The sequence below is a fragment of the Muscardinus avellanarius genome, assembly GCF_963383645.1.
Source record: "Muscardinus avellanarius genome assembly, chromosome: 3".
Classification (NCBI taxonomy): Eukaryota; Metazoa; Chordata; class Mammalia; order Rodentia; family Gliridae; genus Muscardinus; species Muscardinus avellanarius.
Window position 1 is genome coordinate 106,230,300 of NC_137788.1, and position 20,357 is coordinate 106,250,656.

At 41.8% G+C, this 20,357-nt stretch overlaps 1 protein-coding gene across 2 annotated transcripts in view; it reads right to left on the reverse strand.

Annotated features, from left to right (window-relative positions):
* VTCN1 (V-set domain containing T cell activation inhibitor 1) overlaps nt 1–20,357 on the reverse strand; it is a gene marked incomplete at both ends in the record, with an annotated part of 63,340 nt that overhangs the window by 14,676 nt on the left and 28,307 nt on the right. For both annotated transcript variants that reach the window (XM_080690891.1, XM_080690890.1), the window contains one exon: nt 3,256–3,320. In XM_080690891.1, the coding sequence (XP_080547017.1) occupies nt 3,256–3,320 (65 nt within the window). The remainder of the gene's footprint in view (nt 1–3,255; nt 3,321–20,357) is intronic.

A 20,357-nucleotide genomic window follows, 5' to 3' on the forward strand; every position in this document is an offset into this window, starting at 1 on the left:
TATCAGTACTTGAACACAATATAATCATGCAACAGGAAAAGATGTTAAGTAGCAGGTTTGTTTACTTTCTTGGGAAAGATTACAATGTGAAAACTCTTGCTAAGGCTGTCATAACCACTAGCAACCAAAAGATAAACAACTGTAAGAGCGTTCTGATGCTAAGCTAGTTGGCCCTAGGCCCAAGAAGATTAGTCATCAAGATAAAGAGTGAACAAACACAAGAGTTTTATTTCAAGGGGGTGTATAAGATCAGGACTAGGGCGAACTATAATTAGGAGATAAGCCTTAAACGTTAATATTTTTTAAATTATTCCAAAGTAATTGCTTTATGAGTCAATATTTTATTTCCTTATAAAACATATCTGTATATATTATTTTAAATGTTTATATATGTCTGTATTTAAGTCTAACACATACCTATAAAAATCCATCAGAACTGTACAGCTTGGAGAATTATAACTTCATGTAACTACTACCACACCACTTTGCTACCCTCCTAGAAGCTCCCTTATGCCCCCAGAGGTAATAGCTATTAACCTTCTTCTAACAGCAGAGATCATTTGCCTGTTTTTGAAATTGATATATGTGGGATCATACAGATGTCGTCTTTCTGCGCTTTGTGTCACTCAGCATTGTATTTCTCATCTGAAAATGTTCTTAGGTTCCTCAGTCACCAGGCAAGAGAAGTTAAAACCACAAGATTCCACGACACCCAGAGTTGGTGAGGCTGTGAGCTCTGCTCTCCCATCAGCTTCTGCTAACAGTAAATTGATGAGTCACTTTGGGAAACTGAATGGCAGTATCTCCTAAAAGCTATTTACTGGCTTTTTGGATATGCTTTTTATGTAATACTTATTCTAATATATTAGAACAAGAATTAAAAGGGAAATAAATCAGGGAAGGGAACATTAAGAAAGATAAAAAGTCAAAATCAGTGAAAGAAGAAACAAATCAGAGAAAGTATAGATAAACTCAAAGCTGATTCTTTGAAAACTACTACAAAGCTATAAAATATCTATAATCTTATACATTATTTTAGGGAGGGAAGAGAGAGGGGAAGAGGGGAGAGAAGGGAGAGAGGAAGAGGAAGAGGAAGAGGAAGAAGAAGAAGAAGAAGAAGAAGAAGAAGAAGAAGAAGAAGAAGAAAAAGGAGAAGAAGAAGGGGAGGAGGAGGAAGAGGAGGAAGACAACAGCAGCAGTGGCTAGGAAGAGCAAAAAAATATAATAACAAACAGAAAGCAAATGATTTATAAAGAAATATAGACATCCCTGACTTATGGTGCTTCAACTTACAAATTTTAAACTTAACGATGGTGCAAAAGTGATACACATCCAGCAGAAATTGTACTCTCAATTTTGAGTTTTTACTTTTTTCTACACTAGTGACATGTAGTATGATATTCTGTCATGAGCCCAGTCACCAGCAGCCAGCAGAGCTAGCAGTTAGCCCTGTGATCCAGGGGTAATCAGCTGAGTCTCTATGGTATACCGGCTTGCTAAGCTATGATGTTTGATAGGTGTGTTAAATAAATTTGAAACTCAGAATATTTTCAATTTATTGGAATGTTTGAAACAGGTTTGAAAATTTAGAAATGGATACTAGATTTATGACATTGAAGTTGGGGAAGGAGAGTGTTTTCAATAAACAGTGCTGAATTTGCTGAATAGTCACATGGAAGAGCTTAAGATACAGTCTTTGTCTGTCTGTCTGTCTGTCTGTCTGTCTGTCTGTCTGTCTCTCTCTCTCTCTCTCTCTCTCTCTCTCTCTCTCTCTCTTCTCTGTGTTGCTAGGGATTGAACATAAGGACATTCTACCTCTGAGCTATACCCCTAGACCTATTTTATTTTTTATTTGGAAACAGGGTCTCACTAAGTTGCTGAGAGCCTTGATAAATTGCCGAGGCTGTCCTTAAACCTGTGATCCTCCTGTCTCAGCCTCCCAAGTACTGGGATTACAGGCATGTGCCACAATTCCTGGCCTTGACCCATATCTTGCCCCATAAAATTGATTCTAGATGGTTCTTGGGTATAAATATAAAAGGTAAAACAATAAAGGTTTTATGAGATAATTTAGACAAAAATATTTATGACCTTGAGATAAGCAAAAATTCCTTAAACAAATTACAAAAATTCCAAGTATAAAAGGAAAATCTGATAAATTAGACTAGTTAAAACTAATAATATTTTTGTCCATGTAAAAACTTTATTAGCCAGGCCTGGCGGCACATGTTTGTAATCCCAGTACTTGGGAGGTAGAGACAGGCTGACTGTAAGTTCAAGGCCTATCTCAGCAATTTAGGGAGACCCTTAGCATCTTTAGCAAGATCCTGTTTCAAAATAAAAAAATAAAAAACAGGGCTGGGAGTGTAGCTTAGAGGTAGAATGCCCCTGAGTTCAATCTCCAGTATCAGAAAATAAATAAATAAGGCCGGGCGTGGTGGCGCACGCTTGTAATCCCCGCGCTTGGGAGGCGGAGACAGGAGGATCGCGCAGGTTCGAAGCCAGCCACGCGCGCTGGCTTAGGAGACCCTGTTTCCAAATAAAAAAAATGTAAAAATAGGTCTGGGAGTGTAGCCCGGAGATAGAAGGGCTTCCAGGAACCCCAGTACCACCAAAAAAAGAAAAAAAGAAAATAAATAAATAAATAAATAAAAAGAAAGAGAGAGAGAGAGAAGGAGAGAGAGAGAGAAAGGAAGAGACATAATAGTTACTTTAGAGAAGTGGCCTACATGGAAGAGAAAAGAGAAGATTTGCTGCAGCAGACATCGGTTAACTGCATTTGGAAACCTGCCAAGCATATAACGACATGCTTTCTACGCAGCATAGTGACCATGACCGGGTTTCTCTCTGCCTAAGCCTCCATGTACAAAGACTTGATAGTCTTTACCTCATCAGCAAGGGACCATCTGCCAGGTCAACCACTAATGGAAGGAATGGCTCAGATGTGCCGGTTTTCCTATGATCCCAAGTGATGTCTTCGGCACTGACTCATGGGCACACTGCTGATAAACTTCTCCAGTGGTTCTCTCATCTGACTACTGACTGGCCGCTATTTCTCCACTCTAGAAATGAGGGCACAAAGGCTCGAGGAGCTAAAAGTCAGGTGAAGGGAACACAGTTAAGAAGAACAAGTGCTCTCTCTCCTCCGGCGTTTTCTGGCCCGAGCTCTGGGCTCTTCCCATGCCGTCCCGTTGAGTGAGGAGAGGTTGAACGGGTTGGCGTGGATGCATCCTGGTAATGCAAGAAATCACATACCTGAAATGCCGAAGCCGATGATGAGTGCGATTGCTCCAGCCAGGATAACAATGATGCTGATGATGCTGGGGAAAGAAGGAGAAACCGGAAATCACTTCTTATTCCATCTGACAAGCTGCTTTGTGACCTGACCACATCTATCTCATGTAAGATTTTCTTTATAAGACATTTATTCTGCCAGGTGTGGTGGCGCACGCTTGTAATCCTAGCATTCGGGAGGCTGAGACTGAAGGATCGTGGTTTGCGGACAGCCTCAGCTACTTAGTGAGGCCCTCTGCAACTCAGTGAGATCAGTTTCAACATAAAGAATAAAAAATAGGGCAGAGGGTGTAGCTCAGAGGTCAAATGCCCCTGGGTTCCATCCCCAGACCCGCAAAAAAAAAAAAAAAAAAAAAGACATTTATTCCATGTAAGCCCCTTCCTAGAAATAGGTACCTTAGAAAGGAATCTCAGTAACTCCCCCATCGCCTGGGGCCCTGGGATAGATTAAAGTGATTATCTTAAAACATCATCTTGCTTTCCTATTTCCAGATCAGAGAAGACCATATACAAAGACCATGTACAGAGTTGGGGTAAGACTGATGATAACATCTCTACCGCATGGTGCCACTTGAGGGGAACAAGCCTCAAACTAGGCCTGTCCTTAGCATCATCGCCCACCCTCCTGTGTCATTGTTTATTTGCTCCTGTTCTTTCTGCAGGCTTTCAACTCCACTACGGACAATGGCCATGTCTTCTCCACTTCATGCCCACGCATGCCTAGCCCAAGTCCTCAGTGGGAGCGTGCTCTCTCATTAAAAAGTAATGTAATAGCCAGGACTGGTGGCGCACGCTTGTAATCCCAGCACTCGGGAGGCTGAGACAGGAGGATCGTGGTTTGCAAACAGCCTCAGCTGCTTAGTGAGGCCCTTTGCAAGTCAGTGAGACCCTGTTTCAAAATAAAGAATAAAAAAATAGGGCTGGGGGTGGAGCTCAAAAGTCAGATGCCCCTGGGTTCCACCCCCAAGACTACACACACACACACACACACACACACACAGAGTAATGTGTATTTACTATAGAACATCCAGAAAGTATAAACAATCAAAAGTAGGACAATAAAATCACCTGCAATTACATCATCCAGACAGAACCACTGTTGGCTTTTTTATATATAGCCTTACCATTTTTAATTAACAGACAACAAATGACACTTGGGAAATAAGCTAAACAAGGAAGTATCGCTTACATCTGCTGCGTGCTGGCATCACACATTGTCCCAAACACCATTTATAGCGCATATTGTTTATCCACTCAGTAACCTTATGAGGCAAACACCTTCATCATCTCCATTTGATGGATGAGGAAATGACACCGGGGGGATTGGAATTAGCATCTCCTGAAGTCACACCGTGAGCAAGTGGCAGAGCTGAGACTGGAACCTGGCTCCCAATTCTGCACTCAGCTACTGCTTCCTAGTCTGCTCTCCAAGGCGCCCCGATGAAGTGTGTCCCTCCTCTCTGCCTAGGGGAGCCCACACTCAGGAGAGGACTCAGTGGGGGAGAGTGATTCAGGCAGGGCCGCAGGCATACGTCAAAGAAGGACCGCTGGCAACGTCATTCCCGGCAGCTCCCCTTGCTGCCTGCCCCGGCATGCGCTCCACCAGGCAGCGGTCCCCAGCCACACTCCACACCCTCGCGGAGGCCCCTCAACAGCAGGACAAGAGAAAGGCACAGGGAGGCAAAGAAGGATGCCACAGACAAGAAAGGAAACTGGAGCAATTTACTTTCTTCCCTGAATAAGCTCACTGTCCCCAGCTCCGCCGGCTCGAAGATGGACCATCAGAGAGAAACGACAGACTTAAGAGAAACAGCGGGAGAGAACAGTTTCCCTGAGGCCAGGCCCCCAACGTGCGGCCACAGGGAAAGCAGTGAGCTCTTTTTTTCTTCTTCTTAAGACTGATATCAAGCTCAGGCCTCACACATGCTAGGCAAGCATGCTGCCCGTACATCTTAGCCCCGAAGCTCTTAATAGTAGGGCATGTGCTGGGTTGCTTCCAGAAGGAGCCCACATTGGACCACTTGCCCTCCTTCTACACTTCAGCACAGCCTCAGTTCTCATGGCTCCAGGGATGGGAGAACAAACAGTTACACACACTTACAGCAAGAGCTACCCTGTGACCGTCCCGACTGTTGAGCCGGACAGCAGCTTTGCATCTGTGACACAGGGTTTTCATTTATTTTGGGCAAATTACTCCATCTTCGTGATTACTTCATCTTCTTTGTCTCTAAAATGGGGATGGGAGTAATTCCTGCCTCACCTCCTATAAAAGTGTTATGGGTTGCATGGCTACGCTCCAAATGCACATGTTCAAGTCCTAACTCCTAGTTTCACAGAATGTAATTTTACTTGCAAATAGGGCAATCACAGATATAATTAATTAAGATGAAGTAAAACCGAAATAGGCTAACCCTCTAATTCAGTATGACAGATGTCTTTACAAAGAAGGAAATTTTGCTGGGTATCATGGTACCCACCAGTAATCATAGTTACGTAGGAGGCTGAGGCAGGAATATATCCTTTTCCCAGGAGTTCAAGGCCAGTCTGGATAATATAGCAAGTTCTTGTCTCAAAAATAAATAAAAACAAAAGTTATAAAAAGAGAAATTTTCACACAGACACACAGGAAAAAGACCATGCGAAGATGAAAGCATAGATGTAAAAGCCAAGGGACACCCAAGATTGGAAGAGAGGGTGGAACAGATTCTTCCTCACAGATCTCAGAAGGAACTAACCCCAAAGGTGTGTTAGCTTTGAATTTCCAGCCTCCAGAACTATGAGACAATTTTGTTGTCAAGCCACCCAATTTGTGGCACTTTGTTACAACTTCTTTTAGCAAAGGCATACAAAAGGGTTTCTTGGGGATCAAATCAAATTAAGCAATGAATATTGTATATTCCATAAAAAGCTGTTCATGTATTACTTAATGCAATAAGTAGCTTTTACCTGTGGCTATTTGCTATAAGTTCATTATAAAAAATTTACTCATTATTAAAATTTTCAGGAGGGGCCTGGGCAGCAGACACTGAACATATATCTGGATGTTCACCAGGAGGAGGGGGAGAATGGAGCTTGTGTGTTTCAGTCAAAGCAGCTAAGCCCACCCCTGCCATCTGTCAGCAAGCTTTTTATCTAAGCTAAAATCACCTCGAGGTTTGTTATGAGCTTGGATTCCCTTGGGAAAGAGTTCAACCTCCAGAGACTTGGAAAGAAAAGCAGGAACTGTCAGAGTGGCCAAGTTAAATAATTCCCGTCTATTGGTTATTATTTCTTAAGTATGAATAAAATATGTCACATAAGGTAACAAATACGCTACATTGGTTCACAGTCCTTACTTTCCCAGCAAAGGTTTAAAAAACTCTGCTACAGGAAACTTTTGATAAGAATCTTTTTTCTAACCACTGCATTAGAATTCATAGTACACTTTTGTTAGGCACCCATTGCAAAAGGACCCAAGTGAAAATGAATGCTTTGGGAAACATGTTCATTTAGTAAACATTTATTATTTATCGTGTGAAAGACATGGTACTGGGCAATAGGTAAGAAATATAAAAATGCAGCGAATAAAGTCCCTGCTTTCAAGGAGCTTATGATTAAGTTGATTCACACACACACACACACACACACACACACACACACACACACACACACCTTTTTAATAATAGAAATCCTAGGGAGGTAGGAATTATGGAAACCTTGGGGAAACAGTATCAGAATTCATTTCCATGACCAAGTTTCAAGGAAAGTAAAGAGAAAGATTTAACTTGGAAATATATTTTCCTAATCTGTGCTACCACACACTCTCTCTGAGGCAGAAATGCAAAGAAAGGGTGTTATGTCGACCTCCCTGGGCAAGGCCAGCCCGAAGCATCACACTTCAGTATCCTGGGCTGCGAGGTGCTTTCAGAGGCTGCAGTACTCAGAGGCTCCAAGGTGAGGGGCCAACTTTTGTAGCCTGTAAATCAACCAAATACTTTTACCCGGCCTAACCTGGCCTTGTTCTCTTTCTTTGACATGTTTTTGCTTTAGCTGCAGTTGCCTTCTGCAACACTTAAAAAAAAAGTGGGAATTTTTAAAAAACATATGTGCAATCCTGAAAAACCTCACAGATTGTGAAATCATACATTAAAGGTAAGAGGGTTTATGGAGAAAAAACAGGGTTATGGGCGACTACTCATAATCTATGTGACTTTGTAAATTAGCCTACCAACAAAACTGTAATTGGAACCTTGGAAGCCAAGGCAGTCAGCTCAGTAGGACCAGAAGCTGAATATTAAAAACACACAAACATAATTAGCTGGACTCCCTGGCTGTGGGTGCTGTGAGCCAGTGGGGTTGCTGTGAAGGTAGGCACAGGGGAAGTAGCACCTGTGATATACGGGCTGGGACATGCTTCTCTGAGAAGGGAGTCCCAGGCACAGATGTTCATTTAAAATTAAAGGGCAAGAAGTAGAAGTGAAAGCCACGTGGAGTCTTCCCGCTGTAGTCGTTACTCGTCTCTGCTATTTCAGCTCTTCTTGCCTTAGAACAAATGCATGTGAACCAGCACACCTCCATGTGACACTGTCGATGGTCCCTAGCTTCCAATCACAAGAGAGCTAGTGATGCCCCATGAACACAAATCACAGCAGGTAGACTGTATTACTGGACTACACATCAAGAATAAACTAGGACAGCTGGGCGCAATGGCACTTGCCTGTAATCCTAGTACTTGGGACACTGAGACAGGAAGATTTCAGGTTCAAGGCCAGCTTCAACAACTTAGCAAGATACTTATAAAAAATAAGCTGGGCGAGGTGGTGCATGCTTGTAATCCCCATGCTTGGGGGGTGGAGATAGGAGGATCGCCAGGTTCGAAGCCAGCCTTACCGGCTTAAGAGACCCTGTTTCCAAATAAAAAATATAAAAATAGGCCTAAGAGTGTAGCCCAGAGGTAGAAGGGTTCCATCCCCAGTACCACACACACACACACACACACACACACACAAAAAAAAAACCCAAATAAATAAATAAATAAATAATAAGAAGTGCTGAGATTGGAGGTAGAATGGCCCTTAGTTCAATCCCTAGTACCAAGAAAGAAGAGGAAGGAAGGAAGAGAGGGAGGGAGGGCAGGAAAGGCAGGCTAGGATAGAGACCTGTCTCTTAAGGACAAAATTTGATTTTATCCACGGTCTTTCTTACTGGGAACGTTCTGTGTTGCAATGTTCTGTGTACAGTATCTTTCCAGTCCTTACCGTGACCCTAGAAGCAGATACTACCACCAGTACCTTTCTACATGTGAAGAAACTGAGGATTAGGTTAAGTGACAGATGAAGTTCTTACAGCTCTGGCTGAGTTAGGCTTCCAGCCCAGGGAGTCTTGATACAAGCTTGTGCTCTTAACTATGTGCCCTAAGTCTAGAAAAAGCCCCATATGGCAGGCGGCCACAAGGCTGGAAGGTTCTTCCCTTCCCAGCACTGCCTATCTCCTTTTCTAAAAACAAGCTATATAGTATGAAGAGTCTTCAGCCTGGAAAACATGAAGTGTTCTTTGTTTTATTCAAACGTTAATGGTTTCTGTGCTCTTAAGTTTCTGCTTCCTTCCCAAATACTGACAGATACTGCATTCTTTATAGATCACTAGTTTAGCTCTACTTGCATAAGTGTTTGCAATGCTGAAAAGTAGATTAAGTCAGCAAACATGATTAGTCTGAACACATCTACTTTTAAATTAAGTAAAACAAGTAGAATATTTGAGTAAATCAAGTTATGGTAAACCTGATTTATATTACTCTGTTCATAAACTAGTAAAGTGACTAGGGTTATGAAGAATGCCAAAACTAAGACATGCACTAAGTTTGCACTCTTAGCTATGTGCCATCAAAAAAACTATGTGCCTATCAAAGAAACTCTCCCCCACCCATTAAAGGGAAAAGGAAATTGTAGTCAGCCCTGTAGAATATATGGATTTTACATTCTTTTTTCCCTAGACATATATATAAAATGTATATATTTAATTTGTATATTTATATATTAATATATATTTAATATATATTTAATATTTAATATATATATATATATATTTAAATTTGGAAACAGGGTCTCTTAAGCCAGCAAGGCTGGCTTCAAACCTGCGCGATCCTCATGTCTCCACCAGACCCAGCTGATTCTACATTCTTGAATCCAACAAATGATTATAAATATTTAGGAAAACACCGTATCTGTACTGAATACATGCAATTTTTTTCTTGTCATTATTCCTTAAACAACAAAGTATATCAACTATTTACATTGTGTCAAGTAGTATAAGTTATTTAGAGATGATACAAAGTATGCAGGTGGATGTTCACAGGTTATATGCAAACACTGCACCATTTTATATAAGGAACTTGAGCATCTGTAGATTTTGATATCTGCAGGGTGTGTGGGGGGATGATCTAGAACCAGTTGTTCTTAGATGCCAAGGGATAATCTGTTTTCACACTGTGTGAAAAAAAGCACTGAGATTCAAGGTAAAGTTAACCATTTCCTAGTTAGATCAGGTTTCTGAGAAGCTCAAACTGCTGTCTGCTCAAGTTTTTAAATTTTGTTTGTGTATTCCTGAAGAATCCAGAGTGTAGAGGATGTTTCCTGGTTTGCATCCTTCCCTGTCGTATCTCTTTATACTGGTGAAGTCAGGCCAGCTTTGATTCAGGGAATCTAGAGCTGGAGCATCAGAGGTAGCAGGGGAAAGGTCAAGAGTCAGGCAAAGAGGAGTTGGTGCCGCAGGGCTTGAGGATGTGCATGGAAGAGGGAGGTCATCCATCTATATCCACATTGCTCTAATGCTGGTAGATGGCCAGGCTTTGTGCTTAGGAAAGGATTTTAGGGAACAGCATATAAAAGACTTGGTTATTACTGAGTATCAAGTTGAGGCATCCTCTGTTCTTTCCAGCTGCCCCCAAGAATCAGGACAGAGCCTTGTGGAGCCTTCCAAAACACAGGTCTAGGATTACGTCATGACCTAGGTCCCAACATCACAAGTCCAAGGAGACATGGCCAGCAAATACATTTCATCTCCCATGCCAATAACCATTTGAATGACTATTCCTGGTGGCCAAGAATATTATGTTCGAAAAGACTGCAAGGTAGCCCCTGGGTTCCCAGGGAAGAGTGCCAGCACTGATTCATGTTTTTGAAATGAGAACTCAGGCCCCATGTCATCTCTGGGTCAACAACACAAATGGAAGAGGGCTTTAACTGATGGAAAACTAGAAATTACATGAATTGTAGGCTAGCTTAACAGAAATATAAAGACTGCATGATACCAGGACTCCTCTCTGCACACATTTTTGACCCACACTTTAAGAACACTGATTAACCTGTAGTTAGGACAGGCTTTCCCCACCTCAATACAACGCTCTGTTGTTGGGGCTCGCCTGTGCACTGTAGAGTGTGTAGTATGCTTGATCCTTACTTTCTAGATGTCACTACCACCCCTGCCCCTGCTGTTACAGTCAAAATGTTTCCTGAAAGGTAACTGAAAGATGTGGCGGGTCCCATTTGCACGCAGATACACGGGGAAATCCATTATAGGTGGTATAGATGCCTTTATTCGTGGAGAGTCGGCTGCCAGCCCCGCAGGCCCGTGGGGTCTAGTGGGGAGAACGCCCGTCTCTCTGTCTCTCTCGGGCTTCTCTCTGATCTCGCTTCTCTCAGATCCAGAGGGGTGGTCTCCTCTGGGAATCACAGGGCTCCGTCTCCTAGCTTCTGGCCCCGCCCCCTGCAGGGCAGGGGGCTTGAACCTTTCAGTAACCTCATTTGAAAACCACTGATCTAGAAGAAGTGAGACCAGGGTGGTGATGTGATTGGAAAACATGTCTTTTGAAGACTAGCTGGAGGAACTGGGGCAGTTTAATTTAAAGGAGACTAAATATAGCGATGCTCATTTCAGTATTTGAGAGGTGCCATATGGGCCTGTTCTCCATCACTCTGGAAGAAATAAAGCCACTGAGTGGAAAGTTCTAGGAGGTTAGATTTAGATTCAGTATACAGAGAAACTTTCCAACAGAGATCTCTGGTACTGGCCTGAGATTGCAGACTCACCCGTCACTGGATATACTCGTAAGAACAAGGGCTGGATGACCCCTTAGGGAGATATGGGAAGCAGCGAAGACGTTCTTAGCACCAGGTAAAGCTTGGAACAATTCCCAAGGTCCCTTTAAAATAGATGGTTCTATAATTCGACATTCCTGGTATTTTCTTTGCCACAGTTGCGTATTCTGCGTAGGCCTCACCAAATGTTTATTAGTGTCATGCTTGTGAACAAGTGATGGTTAATAGCTGATACTCACTGAGTGCACTGCCTCACTTATCTCACTTAATCCCCACAAACCTGTGAGATAGATGCTCTTATCTCTTAGTTTAATAGAAGGGGATGTTGAGGTCTCAGGTCAAGTAACTCCTGGTGGACTCATCCTTGGGAAATCAGAGCAGGACTAGTTTAATGTCTGAGATGCTACCATCCTTGATCTTAACTAATTTACTGTATCTCACAAAAAATCCAACATTTTGTAGAACCCAGGCTTCAAGTCCATTTCCACACTTGTGTTTTATATAGTTGTAGCCAGTGGAAGAATAGCGCTTACAGTTTTACACAATGGAAAAACATCATCTCCCCCGGGGAGGTGTCTTTTGTTAGACTCTGAAATGAAAACTAGAAGGGGAATTATCAGGTGGAAAATTCCAGAATATTAATACATGAATACCTTTGCGTTGACACAGAGCCTTTACTTTTTATCTGTCAGCCTGCCCTATTTATAACTGTCCCCCTGATTGCCACGAAGCACACATTACCATTTCATCATCGTGGCACGCACTGTTCTCCACTGCACAGCACAGCCAGACAGAAGTCAATACAAGGTTGATTACGAGTCCTTTTCCTAATCAGACCTGTATTTCCTGTTCCTCCTATTCTCACTGCAGAGGGGGGGAAAAATAAAACACTTCCAGGAGATTCTGTCAGCAGCATCACTGATCTCATTGTATTCCATAACAAACACGTTTCAAACCTTTTATAACTCTCCCACAAAGTACGTGTACTGTTAGAAAAGCATCCCACAAGCAGTCTGTGCCGCACACACCAGAATGGCCTCCTGCTTGTAGGTTTTCCAAACAGCAGTTTAGGAGAGATCTCCAGGGGGCGCTCGCGGCACCTGGGCGAGGCTTGGAGGCCACAAACACTCCCTTCCTGATTGGCTGTGACGGTCCTGGCTGCTCTCCTATTGGCTTGTGGCCCCTTCCCTACTGTGTCTTGGCATCACCCTGTTCTCTGCTCTTTCCTTTGACCCAGCCATAAATAAGGGCCGGAGCATGCGCGCAGACAGCCTGATCATTTATGGAATGAAATACAGAAAAAGTTCTGCTCTGCTGCCCCCTCACATCTCCAGAGAACCCGGCTTTCTTTTCCTAATGGAGGCTCAACGGGAGCGGGGAGCTTGCGCGACTGAGCCCCGCTGCAGTTCATTCTCTACCTGCGTCTACATTTCACTATTTTTTCCACAGGACTCTTGTGAGGGTCCAAGAAACAAACTGTTTTCTAAAGTTTACATATTAACGATCTTTTTAAATCACAAAGTTAATTCTTAATTTTATTCCTTCTCACTACTTCCAAATTTAAATGACTAGATTGTTTATAAAGTGAAAGCTAAGCTTGGAGTTCAATACTATCCTAAAATGTCTCGAGTCATTTTTCCAACCCTTCTTCCCTTCTGGAAACCCGTGTTCTCACCAAACTGTCTCTCGTTGCTCTCTGCCTAGAACGCCCTTCCTTCTGCCTCCTCCCGGGTTAGCAAAAGTGGCCCATTCACAGTCCAGCTCAGCTCTGACCCACTTCAGACCCTTCCCTTGAAGGCCAGCTTGGAGCTGCTGGGTTTAAGGGAGTGGGGGAGGCAGCCGCAGAAGGCTGACCTGTGAGGAGGGCAAGGCCAGCACTAGGGCTTGGGGGATGGAGAGAGGGAAGGGCAGGGCAGGCTCCCTCCGGCCAGAGCCAGAGCGTTTCCATTTAGCTCATCTTCTCTACCAGTCACCATAGCTGTGCGTCCCTGTGATCTGAGTCTGGGGAAGACGGATGGCCTGACAGAGCCAGCAATCTGCCATCTGGGTTACCTCTGCAGCACCCTAAAGCCACAATGATGCTTGGCTTTTGATTCCTTTTTTTGCCTTTAGGAAACCTGTCACTGAAGAGACTCCGAGGAGTACTTGGGCCGGTGACCTCTCAGAAGGCCTAGCCCTGGGATCAGCTCACTGTTTATTCATTAATAAAGTTAGAAACAAGCACATCCATTACCCTCAGTGCTTGTCTCTGCCAAAGCACACAGGCCCATCTTAGGCAGCCTGTTCTTCTAGGTTCTGAAATGTGACAGTGTCACCTTTGTAATCTCCAAGGCTTCTATCAGTCACTCTATTTCAATAATGCCATAGTCTTTCCAGTGAGAGCAGACAACTGCATCCTGGAAATCAATGGGGAATAGGTTGTTCAGTCTTCTAAAGTCCTACCCGTTCTCTTACCTATCCCCACCTTCTAGGACCCTCGTTCTCCTGTTTTAGACTTGGGTACAGTCCTGCAGGTGTGGTCATGCAAGGCTTGTGAGGTCTGTGATGGGGAATCAGGCTGTCAGACCTCTCCCTTGAAGGCCTGGCCTGCCTGAGCCACCATCACCAGCTGCAGGCCAGCCCCTGGGCTGCCCTGTGCCCACAACAACCCTTACCAGCCCATGCCTAGAAAGGAGGGGACCCAACGCAAGGGAGATACTCCTTGCCCTAAATCAACTATCACCCTTGGGTTAAACTTTCTGTGGACCATCTCTAACACACAGAAAGGAAGTTTCCTTGATTTTCAGCACTGACCCAGGGATAGGCTACAGAATTATTACCCAAAATTATTCATAATGTCAGTCTCATTTTGTGAAGATTTCTACACATTCATAAAACTCTTTTTTTAAGAATATGATTTACATACAAATATAAAAATACTGATTTGTGCATAGAAACTGAAGAATGCATATTAATCCTAAGTTTTTAAAGGATGAAAATATATAAGTTCAAAAAGACTTTACTCAATGCCAGGCCTGGTGGTGCATGCTTGTAATCCCCGCGGTTGGGAGGAGGAGACAGGAGGATCGCGCAGGTTCGAAGTCAAAAAGAGTTTACTCAAATTCATGCATCCTTTACTCTGCCTTTTTCTCCAATTTTGTTTCCTTGTCACCACGCCCCATCCGTCCTAAATGACTCTGGTCCCTTAGTATGCGAGGCTATTTTTTTTTTTTGCCTCTATGCCTTTGTTCATACTGTTTTTCAGGTTCTTGGAACATAATAGGAACTTGATAATTTTATTGAATAAATGCTCCACTTTCCAGACTGCTCCCCACAGAGTGCCTAGCACACAGTATACATGGGATTAATGAATAAATATCCATCCTATGCTACCAAAGGAAACACACCTTCTTAAATTTTAAGGCTACATATGGAAGAAATTATCATTTATCTTCCTCTTTAAAGGAAAACAGTCTTTTAAATATTGTGGTAGGTAGAAATCTTTCTGATGCTACGGACTAAGAGAAAACCTGGATGGCTGTGGTTAAGAGAAAGCTTGGTAGCTGGGCGTAGTGACACATGCCCATAATCCTGTACCTAGGAGGCTGGACATGAGGGTCCTAGGTTTGAGGACAGCCTCAGAAACTTAGCAAGACTATTTCAAGACAGCTGGAGATGTAGTTTGGAGGTAGAATACCCCTGGGTTCAATACTCAGTATCACACACAAACACACACACACACACACACACACACACACACACACACACATACACACACACACACACGGAGCCTGGAGGAGGAGTTAACTGATAACAGCTGTCCTTGAGTCCTCTTGATAATTTTTCTCCACAAATAAGGTATAAAATAGAGGTCTTCCAGCTGGCTGTGGTGGCATAGGCCTGTAATCCTAGTACTGGGAGGTTGAGACAGGAGGATTGCAGGTTTGAGAACAACCTCAGCAAGTAATGAGACTCTCATCGACCTAGCAAGACCCTGTTTCAAAAAATATATATATTTTTAATAGGACTGGGGTATAACCTGGAGATAGAAGGCCCTGGGGTTTATTCCCAAGCACACACATACACACATGCATATACACGTGTGCGCGCGCACACACACACACACACACACACACACACACACACACACACACTCAAGGTCTTCCCTGAAAGAAAAAGGAATTTTGTAGAGAATAAAGAATTAAGTTCCCAGAAATAATGCATAGTAAATATCATTAAAAAAAACCTTACTAAAAAATACTTCAAAAGCTAAATAAAAACCAAACTAAATCCTACACATGTAGTTTTGAATACTTGGTTTTGTTGGCAAGAAAAATAAGGGAGACTTGCTGGAGCTAAAAATGAAGCCAAACCATGAATCCAGGCCAGTGAGAGTGTGCTGGGCACGGTGGCTATCTAAGCATTCTAGAAATTAAAAGCTTCTGTCTGCTGGGCGTGGTGGTGCACATCCATAATCCCAATATTTAGGAGGCTGAAACAGGAGGATTGCAGGTTCAAGACCAACCTTAGAAACTTAGTGAGCCTCTCAGCAAACTAGTGAGACCCTGTTTCAAAATAAAAAATAAAATAGGACTGGGTATATAGCTTGGAAATAGAATGTCCCTGGGTTTATTCCCCAGCACCAAATAACCTTTCTCTCTCTCTCCTCATATTTTTAATCTCTTTGCTTCTCTGTACCATACCGTGTGTGATTTCTTCAATTCTTGCTTCTGCTTAACTAATCCTCCCAGATATATCCCATCTACTATTTACCCTGTCCTGGGGGTTTTAAATTTCAATTATTTATTTTAAAAATTTACATGTCCTGTTCAGTTCCTTTTCAAATCTGTCTGGTTAGGCTGGTTAGTCTTTTGTTCTTTATTTGGGCTGCCCATAGCCTTATTTATTTCACATATTAAAAAGTTTATTTTGTATTCTGTACCTAATGATTTCACTATATGAAGTCTTTTTACTTCCAAATCTTCCCCTTGTTTATAACAACTCTTACTCATTGTAGCTTTTCCCTTTTGTATTTTGTAATTTTTTTATTGTGAGCTCTTAATTGGGAGAATTTTATCTGACATTTTTTTGAGGCGGGGGTGAAAAATACGTTTCTACAGAGAATATTTGCTTTTACTTGTACTAAGCATTGGACCTTTACCAACAAGTGGCCCTTTAAAGTTAACTCTGGGTTTAGAATTTGGGACTAGAGGCATTGCGGATGCAAGTCTCAACCCTGCATAATGTCTGCCTTACACAGACTTACTCCCTCGGAGTATCAATTTATATCTAGTCAGAGGTCCAGAAAGAGAGAGTAGAGAATGAAGATATACAACTAAGCAGCTTTTTCTTTTATTATTCTATTATTCTGAAACAAATTGCTGAAGCTGGCCTCAGATATGCAATCCTCTCTCAGCCTCTCAAATACTGGGATTACAAGAGTTTCCCACCACATCTGGCTAAGAAAACCAACTTCCAAAGAGAGAAAGAATCGATATTTTCCAATATTTACAAAAGAACCAAATCTTCAGATTCAAGAAGCTCAATTAATCTCAAGTAGGAAAAATAAAGAGGAAGAAAGAGCAAGACACTTCCTATTGAAACTGAAACAGATGAAGACCAAAAAGATGTTAAATGCAGTAAGAGAACAGATGGGTTACCTAGGAAGGAATGGCAATTGGTCTAATAAGTCACACAGTAAGCTGGAGAAATGAAGGCATCATCTCTTCAAAGTGCTCAGAGTCCAGGAAATATGAGGTATGAGGTGCATCTATAGTATCCAGCAGGTATTACAGACACTAATATGAAATGGAGGAAACATATCCCCAGCCACTGAGGCTTCATGTCCACGAGACGGAAGACTGGACGCTGCTATAAAACCGAGGAGGGAGATCTACACCTTCACCCACGGACAGACACAGCCCCAGTACGCATCCAAGAATCTTCTTCAGGCATATTAAAAAAAAGTTGAAGAAGCAAGTTACAAACAAAACTTTGGCTGCCCAAGGATCAAACACTTCAAGAAATGAACCAGAGAAAGCACCTGTTGGGCCAGAATAAGGTCACCTGCAGCTTAAGCAGCACAGAGCTGCCTATTAGGGCAACTGAGCTTGTCCTTCCTGATGAGCAGAGCAGGGGTGCCAGCAGCCCACTCTCCCCTCGCCAGCATACTCATGGAAGGGGCCGGAGGTTAATTCAAGGTGCAGTCAGCTTACTTAGAAAGTTAAAACCAGGAGCCAGGCCTGGTGGCGCATGCCTATAAATCCAGCATTCGCGGACAGCCTCAGCTACTTAGTGAGACCCTTTACAACTCAGTGAGATCCTGTTTCAAAATAAAGAATAAAAATAGGGCTGGGATGTTGCTTGGAGGTAGTATGCCCCTGGATTTCATCCCCAGTACTGAAAAAAAAAAAAGAAAGAAATTTAAAACCAAAAACATTCCCAAATCAAGTCATGAGAGCCAGAAGGGCTTGGAGTAACATATTCCAAACTCTGAAAGAAAACTTCCAGCCAAAAATTTCCTACCCAACAAAACTTTCTATCAAATTAGGTGGGGAAATAAGAAGCTTCCATGACAAACAGAAACTGAAGGAATTTATGTCTTCAAAACCAGCGCTAGAGAAAATACTCAAAGAGATTAACTACAAAGAAGAATTAGGTAACACACACCAGAACTAGAGAAACAAGATTTTCCATCCAACAGACAACTAAGATTGGTTATCTGTGGAGATTCATTATTTATGTTAGTCTTTTACCTATCTCTAAAGGGTATTGTTTGCCTTTATTGTTGTTAATTTCTAGGATTTCTAGTTGGAATATTAATATACCTTCAGATATAGCATTTGGAAATATTTTATCCCATTCTATTAGTAACTTTTAACTCTGTTTACATTGTCTTTGGATATACAATATTTTTTTTTATTTTTTAGGGAGTTTGTATACCCTTCTGTTGCCTGTGCCATTGAAATCATATCCAAGAAATCACTGCCAATTTCAATGTTGTGAGGTTTTATGACCCAGATTTTCTTCTAAAAGTTTATAGTCTTAAGATTTATATTTAGGTCTGTTATCTATTTTGAGTTAATATTTGTATATGGTGTTAGGTAAGGGTCCAATTTTATTCTTTTTCATGTAATTATTATTTTTCAACAATATTTAGTTAAAAGATTATTATTTCCTCCACCAAATGTTCGTGGAAACCTTGTCAAAAATAACTTGACAATATATGGAAGAATTTATCTCTAGGTTTTTATTTAACTCCAATGGTTTATATATCTGCCCTTAGAACAGTACTACACTGTTTCTATTATTGTAGCTTTATATGGTTTGAAATCAGAAAATATACATCTTCTAGCTTTGTTCTTTTTCGAGATTGTTTTGGGTATCTAGAGTCCATATTCCATATTAGGATAGATTTTTTCTGAAAAATAAATAAATAAATGTATGATAGTTTCACCTAAAAAAAAGAAAAAAATATTCTCTGGTAAGAAAGAAAGCAAAAAGAAATATTGAAATGTTATCTTTAAGTCATCAAAAGCTTGGCATCAGACAAATGAAACTGTTATGTGAGATTATCATTGTTAATTTTGGATAAATTGCTATAATACTAGATGTCAACCACTAAGCCAAGCATGGGAAAGAGGGATGGGGGGGGGTGAGGTGGGGATCGGGTAGGGGCTAACTGGGTGATGTGTGCATGTTTGTCTACAAAAGTTTTTTTTTTTTTTAATCCCACTATAATGTATGAATACAGTGCACCAATAAAAAAAAATAAGAAAAAAAATAAAAGAAAAAAATAAAATAAATAAAAAACCCCAGAAACACTAGGAGTGTTTTTAAATTTTTAGCTTATATATACATTATTTGTTTTGTAATTCAGTATTCTGTACACTGTAAATAGCATGTCAATTGTTGGGGGCATTGATGGGCACTGATGCTGCATTTTTAGTGCTTAGAGCATTATTTCTGAGCTTGAGAGAGAAATATTTAAGATTCAGGAAGGGAGCTACCTTCATCACTTGGTGCTTTTCCTTGGCAAATGTTCTTAAATATGTTAGATTCCTTTCCTACTGCCAGGAGGCCAAGGCCCCCAGCAAGAACCAGGATGACTGTGGATACAACGGACATTGTACTTCAAGGCCAGAGGGGTGAAGGACAGAGTTAAGAGGAGGAAGAACTCATCCGAGGTTCTGTGAGGGACTGAGAATCCGACCAGGACTAGAAATGGTCCTCTTAGATTTCCTCTTAGTCTGGAAACTGATTAATGTTGCCTCTCACCAACCCAGAGATGAGAAAAGAAATTGGCACCTTTAAGGCTGCACCGGCTAAGTCAAATCTGGACTTAGATTTAAGAAATTAGGGTAAGAAACTAGCTCAGTTAGTTTTATATTTATAATGATTCTTAGTTTCTTCCCCCTCTTAGATGTATCCTACCCCAAACAGGAACAGAAATTATTTTTCACATTTCAGTAAAATACAACAGTTCTAGTAGCCCCTGGGACTGAAAAACCCAGGAAGAACCAGTGGGGTTGGTTACAGCATCACAGACCAGGGCCCTGGAGGACAGAGACAGTAATGTCTGGGGATATTGGTCTATCTCCATCGGGGGGAATTTTCCTACTACGTCATGGAAGCCAATAAAGATGGAGTGTCCATGGGTGGCCATCAGAATCAGAATTTAGCTAGATTGGGAATATCCTGTTTGTGCCAAAGTGGCATTTCTTGCATGAAAATCCTGTTTCATTGCTCTGAAATGTGGTCCCTGCTTATAGGAGCCATCTTTTCCAAAAATTAGAAGTATGATTCAACAGTGGTCATGGGTGCTCCCTCCAGATATGAGACGTCTGAAAGCATAATTAGGATTCATACCTATTTGAATTCATAGGCTCGAAGAGACAATAGGTAAAATCAATAAAATTGCAAATGCTTATTAAACTGAAGCACATAGCCATTTGTATGGCTGGGCCCTCAAGGAGGAGGTTTCCCTCAGTGACTAAAATGTGTTGTACC